Source organism: Helianthus annuus, chromosome 1 (assembly GCF_002127325.2).
Source record: "Helianthus annuus cultivar XRQ/B chromosome 1, HanXRQr2.0-SUNRISE, whole genome shotgun sequence".
Classification (NCBI taxonomy): Eukaryota; Viridiplantae; Streptophyta; class Magnoliopsida; order Asterales; family Asteraceae; genus Helianthus; species Helianthus annuus.
Window position 1 is genome coordinate 107382337 of NC_035433.2, and position 11010 is coordinate 107393346.

General features: G+C 34.6%; 1 protein-coding gene across 1 annotated transcript; it reads left to right on the forward strand.

Annotated features, from left to right (window-relative positions):
- The first annotated feature begins 4105 nt into the window (after positions 1–4105).
- On the forward strand, positions 4106–6107 carry LOC110873931 (F-box protein At2g27310). The gene is made up of 2 exons (XM_022122966.2): positions 4106–4624; positions 5403–6107. The coding sequence occupies exons 1-2, from the start codon at positions 4163–4165 to the stop codon at positions 5916–5918; spliced, it is 978 nt and encodes a 325-aa protein (XP_021978658.1). The 5' UTR covers positions 4106–4162; the 3' UTR covers positions 5919–6107.
- Positions 6108–11010: the final 4903 nt, after the last annotated feature.

Genomic DNA, 11010 nt, shown 5'->3' on the forward strand with positions numbered 1-11010 from the left:
TACCCGTCTTTTAGTATTAACGTGGTTTGATTACCAAACCCGTTTTCGGGGTGTTACTATACCTTGGGTTGGTTGTTCGGGCTAATATGAATCGTGTGAACAGTTGGAAACTCGTGTTCAACATTTTTGAAGCTATATTATCTATGTGGAAAGCATCGGTTCTCGCAATTGGGGGTAGACTAGGGGCGGAACCATAATGTAACGAGTCGTAGCACAGGCTACGGCTAAACCCCGTATTCGTAGTATTTTTTTTTTTTGGTTTTATACAAAGGATGCCCCCAAAAAATACGATGATACCCTTAACTAAAAATAGGATACTTAAAATCCCATTTTTTTGTAAGCCCAAAGATTTTACAACCAGAAAACTTATAGAATAATTAAGCCCGAATGATAAAATAAGCCCAAATTAATAATAATAAAATTGGAAGGAGACTCTAAATATAATTGATAAAGTTAGCCCAAGACCCAAAACAATATTATAATTGAATAAGTGATCTTGCTCGTCATATGGTGGAAACCAAAACACATAGTTCTTGTCCTTTGGTTTATCGGGTAGTGAAGCTAGCTTTGATTTTATCTGTTGCAACCGCAACCGTTGAAAGATGTTTTTCTAAATTAAATGAGCCCGGAATATTTGAATAATGTTATGGTTTGTGAGGTCGAAAAAGAAACTTTTGATGAAATAAAAGACACGATGTGATGGAACGATTTTAAGCTATGAAAAAAGAATATGATAAATCTATTAGATATTTGTTTTACTTTATTTATTATAGTCTTTTTATTATTGTATGATTGCACTATAAAAAAATAATTTCGGGATACCCCTAAATTAATGGGCTAGCTCCGCCACTAGGGTAGACTGACCCTTGTTAAATCGGTGTTGGGGAGTCTTCCTAATTACTATCTGTCTTTGTATAAAGCTCTCGTCAAGGTTGTCAAAGACTTAAAGAAAAGCATCTGCAAGTTTCTTTTTTTTCGGGGGGGGGGGGGGGGTACTTCTGAGGGTAATAAAATGAGTTAGGCTTCGTGTGATAGGGTGGCCTCGCTTAAATGCGTTGGTGGTTTGGGGCTATGCAAGTTGAAGACTATCAATTTTGTGTTACTTGCAAAATAGGGGTGGAGATTCAAGACTGAAAAACATAATCTATGGGTCAAAGTTATTGAAGTTATTCACTCTCATAGGAGCTGTTGGAGTTTTCTTCCTTTAAGATCTAACTTCGGTAGCATTAGGGTGAATATAATGAACCTTATCTCCCAGCCGTTAACACGAAATGCCCATATCAGAAACCTTATGAGAGGAGAGCTTGGGGATGGGACCGACACAAAATTTTGGTTGGACACATGGATTAAAGCTAAGCCGTTAAAGGATGTTTTCCCCTGCATCTTTCGGTTGGAGATGGATATAAAGTGTTCGGTCAAGGAACGGGTTGTTCGTCCTTTCTCCAATCCTTTAGGTACTTGGATGTGGAGATCGGTCTTGTGCTCAAAAAACGAAATGGTGGAATGCGCTCAACTAATTTTACCAATACATAATTTTCAGCTTAGAGGGGTTAGAGACATGTGGAAATGGCAGTGTAGTATCGTTGCGGATTTTAGTGTTGCGGTAGTCAAACATATTATTGAGTTAGACGAGGATTATAGTGACCGTTTCTTGATGGAGTGGTGTCGTTGGGTCCTGTTAAAATGTAATATCTTCGCTTGGAGGGCTGAGATGGATAAAATTCCAACGATGGCTGCTCCTAAGAGGAGAAATATTCCGATTTCGGACGAGGTGTGCAGATTGTGTAGCTTTGGTGAAGAGACGTCGGATCATATTTTTTTTTTTCCAGTTGTATGTTGGCATCGGCTCTTTGGGAAAAAAGTGTGTGCTTGGTGCAAGGTTCCTAATCTTCGTGTTTTCCTTTCGGGACATTCTGAAAGCTCACGAGATTAGCGGATTGAGTAGAGTGAGTAAATGGGTTTTATAGGGGATCCTCATCTTTAGTAGTTGGAGTTTATGGAAGGCGAGAAATAGTTTGATCTTTGACGGAAGACAAGTTAATGTCGTTGACATCTTCAGTAAAGTTCGCTCTCTTGGGTTTCGTTGGGTTAAGAACAGATCGAACTTAGGAATTTAACTTAGGATAAGTGATGTAATTTTGTAATTATGTAGTTATGTTTGTTGTAGTGTCGCCGGGTTTTTGGGTGGTTTTGTCCTTTTAATGAAGTTTTCCGGTTTTTTTAAAGGTTAGGTCAATACAAAATTAACAAAAGTCGAGGAAGCTGCGATGACCTTCTTAATAGCCGCTTGTAAAGTCAAATGTGTTGTGATGACTTTAGTCATTGGTACATTATTCCATATATAAGTTTTCAAGTTTTTTGTGCATCATAAGTTGTACATTGAGCTTTGGGAGTTCTTTAAAAAACAAACTTGATTTTTTACTTTAACCCAAAGGTTTTTACCCTTTTCAATTTTAATCCTACATAATTTGTTTTTTAACTTTAACCCAAAACTTTTCATTATTTGCAATTTAACTTCGCAACTTTTGTCACTTATACTTTTCATCTTTCGCAAATTTTCGTTTTACGTATAGTTCTAAATTTTTTTCGAGTTAATACGACGCAACGTGCATGTGTAGTTCAACGTTTTTTTTCTCTATTTTCCATGTTTGACAGGTTCGTCTCAACACGTATACCCTAGGTCGAGGCAGTGTTGGTGGTCGATGACGGTTGTGTGACATTAGTACTATTCGACAACGTTTTACGCCTCGCCGCAACGCGGGGTGTGCTTTGGGATTTTTCAAAGAAAAAATAGTTATGCATATGGTTGGCGTAACGTTGGCTTTGGGGGTTTTCCAAAAAAAAATTGATTTTTTTTTTTTTTACTTTTCACCCAAAAGTCTTTCATAAATTACTTTTAACCCAAAACTATTTGTTTTATTACTTCTAACCCAAAACTTTTTATCTTTTGCAATCTATTCTCATAACTTTTTTTTACTTTCAACTTGGTCTTTTATAGTTTTCATTTTCCGCAAATTTTTCGATTTATGCTTGGTTCTAAATTTTGTGACTTAACACATCGCAACGTACGTCTTTGGTTTAACGTTTTTACGTTTCGTTCTAATTTTGCGAGTTAACACGACAACGTGCGTGTGTGAGTGAACGTTTTCACATCATCCATTTTTCCCCGTTTGACAAGTTTAACATAACGTGCGGGTCCTAGATCGACTTAGTTATAACTAAAGATTTCCCGCCGCATTGCGGCGGGTCGCAATCCTAGTTTATTTATAAATTCAAAGTACAGCTAATGCATGACAAATTTGACTTCTCATATTTATTCTCGATCTCTCTTCTTTCTTTCTACTCAACAATAGTTAATATCATAAAAAGGTTAACATACCTTATAATAAATTATTATAATTAATTCTGTAAACTTAATTTTGGCACGTTAAATTTCTTGAATTTGTTGTTTCAACAAGATAAAAACTAACTTGTCACCTCGTAATTGGGTCAAAAAATGTATGAAGAAACTAATATTGATTATTTTTTTACGAAAACAATAAGAAATTGTATCTATAGTGGTTAAATATTGATAAAATTCTATATAAAAAAAGCATGTGAGCCATCTATGTTAAAACGATTGCGTGCTAATAAAGAACATATATCATCCCTCTCACATATAAACATACAAAACTAAGTTAGTTAAATATTTATACATCAATATAGCTGAGTTAGACTGCAACTTGTTTTGTAATATTATTATTAATGGTATTAAGTATTAACCCAATTACCCAATTAAAAATGATCCATGTCAAAACCTTATATTATTATACACACAAACGAAAAAGAAAAGAAATTCTTTTCTATTTGTTACTAGATCCTTCCACAACAAAAATATATTGTTTTTTAAACCAAAAGGTAAATCAATCTCTTAATTTATTAATAAATCTTTACACAACAAAAGCAAAATATTCTTTGAGACAAAATCAAACCAATATACATATTCTACAAAACAATATCAATCACCAATTATTTTTACAATTTTTTATTTCATATGTTGACACATTTTACTATTCTATTCTATTCCATATAATAGTAAAGTAAAATACCAAGTTTGAAACTCAAACTTTTGCCGGTATATATCCCACCATACCTTTCAATTTTCTCATACATTCTTTTCACCATGGGAATCACTAGTCTTCATGAACATATCATCCAAACCCACATCTTGACCCGACTCGACGGCCGATCACTCGCCGCAGCGGGCTGCGCCTCGTCCCACCTACAATCCCTTTGCTCCGGTGAGGAACTTTGGTCAAATGTTTGTTCTTCAAGTTGGCCATCCACAGAACACCCTTTGGTCAGCCAGGCCATATTAAATTTTAAGTCTGGCCACCGTTCGTTCTTCTCTGATGTCTTCCCGTCTCCCTCGGAACGCCTGTGTACCGCGTCAACACTACTACCTCCAACCGCGAATATTATCTCCTCCGTTGACCTTAGGTACCGTGATCAGATGGTGTTTTCTAAGGTGGAATCTACTAATACCACGCCTAGTGATTGGTTTCTGTCGTGTCCGTTTCGAATTGATCTTCTTGAACACAAAGAACTCGTCCAATCGGAGTTGGAAATTTCCGGTGATGATCAGGTAACAGAATCCGGATAGATTATATGTTGTTTGACTTTATACTTTGCAAAAAAAAAAAAAAAAAAAAAATTAGAGGCATATCCTCAATGAGGGCAGCCTTTCTAAAGGGTGTAAACAAGTAGAGTGGAGCCCGAGCTCCTTTATGATTAAGCTCGGCGCTTAGGCTCGAGCTCAGCTTGTTTAGAGCCATTGACGCAGCTTTGAAGGGGCCGGGAGGGGCGCCTGACCCCCCCGAACTTTTCGCTCACTAGTGTTATACATGTAGTTTTCGTATACAAATTTTTTGGTATATACGTTTTCGACCCCCCAGTTCTATAGAAATTTTTGGGTATAAGCTTCGCCACTGTTTAGAGCGTGATTTCAAACGCTCAAGCTCTGCTAGTGGGTAATTTTTCTAAACCCGAACACGTATCTGGATTTGATCCTTTAATATTTGTTAATTATTTATTAATATTTAATTACTTACAAATATTTGTAATTATATTTTTTATATATGCTATAATATATATTTATTTAAGTGATTACTTTTACCGTAATTTATATATAATGATAGTTATTATTAGATGCATATTTAATAAAAGTTACATAAATAAAAAGTTAGTTCGGGCCACGAGCTCGTGGCCTATGTGTTTGTGAAGTTCGGCTTGCACTTACAGAAGCTCGACTTAATTTGAGTTTTTATTGGGTAGCTTACGAGTTACTCGTCTACACCTCTATTATATTCTCATGACTTTGCAATAAGTGTGATTTTACTGAGTACGTATGTATTTGTTATCAGGTAATACAATCGAATCTAGAGAAACACATGACGTTGAGTTGGATCATGATTGACCCGACCCAAAACCGAGCTATAAATCTATCAAGCACAAAACCGGTTTCTGTCCACCGGAATTGGTTGACCGACGAAATAGAGTTGACTTTTTCCGTCGTGACCTCCATTAACTCTCACGTACATGATAATGAGCACGTGAACTGCAACATAGAGGTCACTTGCGGTGTCAAAGAAGGCACTTTGGAGTTGTATGTGAGTGGCATGAGTTTAACTATACAAGATATTAATGGCAAGTGTTTGAGCGGAAAGGATAGTATGGTAATTTTACATGGACTTATGGTGGCAGAGCGACGGTGGCGTAACGGTGGTGGAGGGTGGCAGAAAGAGATGTACGATGAGTATATCCAACGGAGGAAAGAAAGAAAAGAGAAGATGGAGATGAGAGAACGAAGGCTTGACTTGGTTCGTGTTAGTTGTGCGGTGGCTTTCTTGATGGCATTTTGGTCACTTGCTCTTTTTTAATTATTTAGCTTAAATGTAATTAAGATGAATTTAATGGTGATTACCATTTAAATTTGTAACATAAAACCCATGTAACAAAATGTGTGTCGCTAAAAGTTGATGCTTGTTCGGGTATAGAATTATAAAGTCGTTTGTTTTTGTTTTTTTAAGGAAAAATCTCGGTACCGAAAATAAATTATGTTTTAGTAAGGGTTTGCTTGGTGCACTTTGTGTAAGAGTTTTATTTTTTGGGTTTAATATTTTGTATGATTCTCCATGATTCATATTCAACAAATAACGTGATAAAGCATTTAATGTTTGGAAATTCAATACTAGTTTATGGTATAAACTCATTTTCTTATAAATAATAAAATGGTCATTAAACTTAAGTTTCGTTTTATGCTTTGAAGTATGGGTCACGTCTGCTTAATAAAATGATTAAAGCTAAAATCTGTTGGTTGGTCATAGTTTTTTTTGGTTAAACATTCTTGTCTACTTATTGGTTAAAACATTATTTTCTATACAATGTTATATTTATGGAAAGTTAGGTCTTCGAAAATTTGTTTTCGTCCTATGACTTTTCAATACCCTTTTCCATGTCAATTCTCAAGATTCAAACATATCCACTATCACCAACACGGTTCTTTGAATATCCAACAACCTTTATGTGACACTTAAGGATGAGGATAACCAAAGACGAGAAAAGAAAGACAACTAAGAAGAGAAAAGAAAGGATGAGAAAATCAATGTATAGTTTAATTTTGTGTTTGATAGTTTGAAAGAAGTGAAAGGAAATTAAAAGAAGAGAGAAAAGAAAGTTATAATTTTATAATTATATTTAAAAAAAAAATTATTTAATGATAGGTCAAGGATTTAGGAATTTCAAAGAATTAGTTTTTAACAATTTTCCTTCTCTCTAAATCTGAAAATAAACATTGATCTTCCTTTTTTTTAAGGGTGTACGGGGTGGTCTCCGCAACTCCATTCGGTAAGAGGTTTGTCGACCGGTAACACCGACGTCAAGGTGTTTGCCGCGCTGGACTCATTCAATTTCGAGGAGAGTAAGCCGACGGGGAAAGGGACCGTTGGAGGTGTTTTTGACCGTTGGAATTGATTTGAAAGGTAATATTACCGTTACTTTATAAAATAAAAAAGTTTTTTTTTTTTTTATAAATCTATATAAACCACATACATTTTAAAAAAAATTCTCACCAACCCACATCCTCATTACTCCAAATCTATAAATCTCAACCCCTTATTTTTTTATAAAATGGTGGAAGAAATACCTATTTTATTCCTACCCGATAGCAGTTATTCATCCGATAGTAGCACAAGTTTTTTTTTTTTCCAAAAACTCATCGACGAAGCCGAACTACAAGACACAGACACATCTAGTAAGAAATATTATTTTCGTCGTGGTCGTGAGGGTGGCCACGGAATCCTTATGGTGGATTATTTTGTTGAAGAACGAAATATAAAGAAGAAATTTTCCGTAACTGATTCTGTATGTCAAAAAGTTTGTTTCTAAAAATTGTGAGCGACGTGGAAGCGAATAACTCGAGGTTTGAAGAGGGCGTAGATGCGAGAATGAAGAAGAGTTTTACACCGTTGCAAAAAGTTACATCGGCTATTAAACAAGTTGCAACCGGTAACACTCCAGACGACAACGACGAGTATTTACATATGGCCGAAAGGACTTCCCGTGAGTGTCTACAATATTTCTGTGAAACGGTATGTAAAATATACGCTCCCGAGTTCTTACGTAGGCCAACAAGCCACGACATGGCACTTTTGTACCAAGCTCATGAGGATAAACATCACCTTCCTAGTATGGTGGGTAGCCTTGATTGCACCCATTTCGTATGGAGAATGTGTCCCATAGAGTTTCGGGCCAATATATGGGAGGAGATCATTGTCACCCTATGGTTATGCTCGAAGCGGTGGCCTCTCAAGATTTGTGGGTTTGGCATGCTTTTTGCGGTCCACCGGGTTCACGAAACGACATCAATGTGCTTCACCAATCTCCATTTTTCAAACTGAACGTAATGGAACGGCCCCAAAAGTCCATTTTACGTTAACAACCACTTATACAAACGTGGTTACTATCTCGTGGATGGAATATACCCTACATGGTCCGTGTTTGTTAAATCATTTCCATACCCTCACGAACTGGATGAAAAAAAGTTCAAGAAGCAACACGAGGCGGCAAGAAAATATGTGGAACGGGCTTTTAGTGTTTTGAAGTCAAAATGAGGTATAATGAATCAGCCAATGCGTGCTAAGAGTGTGAAAAAAATTAGGTCTGTCGTGCATACGTGTATTATTTTACATAACATGATTTTTAAAGACGACGAAAACACGATAGCACCGGTACACATTCGGGATCCTCTAGTCGAGCCCGCACTCGACGACAGTGTCTTAGACGAGCTTATGGATGAAGATACGTATTGGAGACTAAAACATGATCTCGTTGAGTGTCTCAGAAGAATGGATTTACCACACCTATTGGTGGAATCCGACGAAGAGTAGTTAATTTATTTATTATTGTAATGTTTTTTTATTTTATTTTTAATTTAATGTAATGTTTTTTTTTATTTTTAAGTTAATATAATGGTTTATTTAATTTATTGTACTTTTATTAATTAAGTTTTTTTTTTTAAATTAGTTTGCCTAATCTCAATTTGGTATGCACCCCTTATTAGGGCCGTTCAAATCGCTCGCCGCTCGCTCGACGCTCGTTCGGAAATTGCTCGGAAAATGCTCGTTCAATTTGACGATCGGTTGTAAACGAGCTGCTCTGCTCGGTTCGGTTTATAAACGAGCCAAGCATGAGCAAATGTCCGCTCAGCTCGGTTCGGATCAAATTATTATTTTTAATTAGTACATATATATAAATACATATACACATACATACATAAACATGTATATACACATAAATATACACAAATATGAATTATACATATATATACACACACCTATATATATACACACATTACACATACATATATACTTAAATATAAATTAAATATATAGTTTTATATATACCACTCTATTAGATTTTGGTCCACTATGTACAAATTTACAGCTATATCTATACGTAATAGCCCAATCACGCCAATAAAAAAAATTAATATCAAGTCTAAAAGTTAAACCCTAAACCGATAAACCACAGTACGCTCATTGCTTCAATGTTTCATGTTGTTACCCTAAGTCGATCGTCTCCTGGTCTCAACATCATTGTTCGTGCAATATGATCATCGTCTCGTCAGCCACAACATTGTTATTCATAAGAAAAAATATTATGCCATGAAATGTGTCTGTTTTTAAAGACATAAAAACTTGAGACCCAACATTGTCACTATCTCTCTTAGCAAATTTAAATCGGGTGACACGGTTGTCCAAATCGCTCGAACTTCGCTCGACGCTCGCTCGGAATATTTCCTGCTCGGAAAATGCTCGCCTGATTTGAGGCTCGGTTTTAAATGAGATGCTCCGCTCTGTTCGGTTTGTAAACGAGCCAAGCATGAGCAAAGGTCCGCTCGGTTCGGCTCGGCTCGTGAACAGCCTTACCCCTTATGTTTTTTGGGTAATAAACAAAAAGTTTACACAAATTACATGGCACAACATGATTGGATGGAAGAAACTTTGCCTAATCCCCTTAAACATGCACCCCTTACACAGTAATGTTTCTATCCATGTCATTCCATTAAAAACTTTTCTAGAACAACACTACATATTTGACGTACATGAGAATATTTATGGCAAACTTGAGGTAACATACACCTGCATCCGGTATTCAAACTAGTGTTGGTGAAAAAACAATTTATTAAAATGATGTTCTTTGATAACTATTTACCAAAATAGTATTTCTTGTTTATTTTGTATTTCCCTTTTTCTTTTTAATCAATATATTAAACATTTTTTTATATATTTTCATTAAATTAGTAATGTATCTATTTTTTTATTCTTTAATGGTTAATATTTTTTTTCAACAAATCCAATATTTTTATTTATTTTTTGATTTTAATTTTCCTACCAACTCTTTATATTTTTTAGCAATAATTCTTTGTAAATAGTAAAAACTCTCATTATATATCATTTTGTTGATATTTGAGTAACAAATTAAACTGAAAAATGCTTATAGGTAATTCCTATATGCATCGTGTTTATGTATATGTTACTATATATATATATATAGGGTAAGGATAGTGTAAAAAGGGCCTAAAGTGTGAGAAGTGTATTATAACACTATATATAATACTATATAACACAATATAAACACCGTATAACAATATGTAACACCATATAATACCATATAACACTATGTAACACTATATAACATTATATAACATTATATAACAAATATAACACTATACATCTATCATAGACATGCTATCAGACAAACTATAGTGTTATATTTGTTATATAATGATATATAGTGTTACATAGTGTTATATGGTAATATATGGTGTTACATATTATTATACGGTGTTTATATGGTGTTATATAGTATTATATATAGTGTTATAATACACTTCTCACACTTTGAGCACTTTTTACATGATCCCCTACCTATATATATATATAGGGTAAGGTTATTGTAAAAAAGGTTAAAAGTGTGAGAAAGATGAGAAATATTGTGGATATGACATGTGTCCTAAATCTAAATTAATTCAAAAGGGTAAACAAGTAATTTTATCATTATTTCAATTAATTAAAAACTTCCCATAACCGCCACCTTAATTATAGGAACTGGATTTTTTTAAAAGATCTCTATAAACACCGTTCAGCACATATATAACACCATACAATATAGTATATAACACCATTCAGTAAGTATATAACACCATTCAGTAAGTATATAACACCATACAGTAAGTATATAACACCATACAGTAAGTATATAACACCATTCAATAAAGTATATAACACCATTCAGCAAGTATATAATACCATACAGTAAGTATTTAATACCATTCAGTAAGTATATAACACCATTCAGTAAGTATATAACACCATTCAGCACATATATAACACCATACAATAAAGTATATATAACACCATACAATAAAGTATATAACACCATTCAACACATATATAACACCATTCAATA

What these genes read in the sequence shown, in the direction of transcription:
- LOC110873931 (XM_022122966.2), top strand. Translation starts at nt 4,163, where the DNA reads ATGGGAATCACTAGTCTTCATGAACATATCATCCAAACCCACATCTTG. An exon ending in AAATTTCCGGTGATGATCAG is followed by an intron (nt 4,625 to 5,402) that starts GTAACAGAATCC and finishes ATTTGTTATCAG; the next exon opens with GTAATACAATCGAATCTAGA.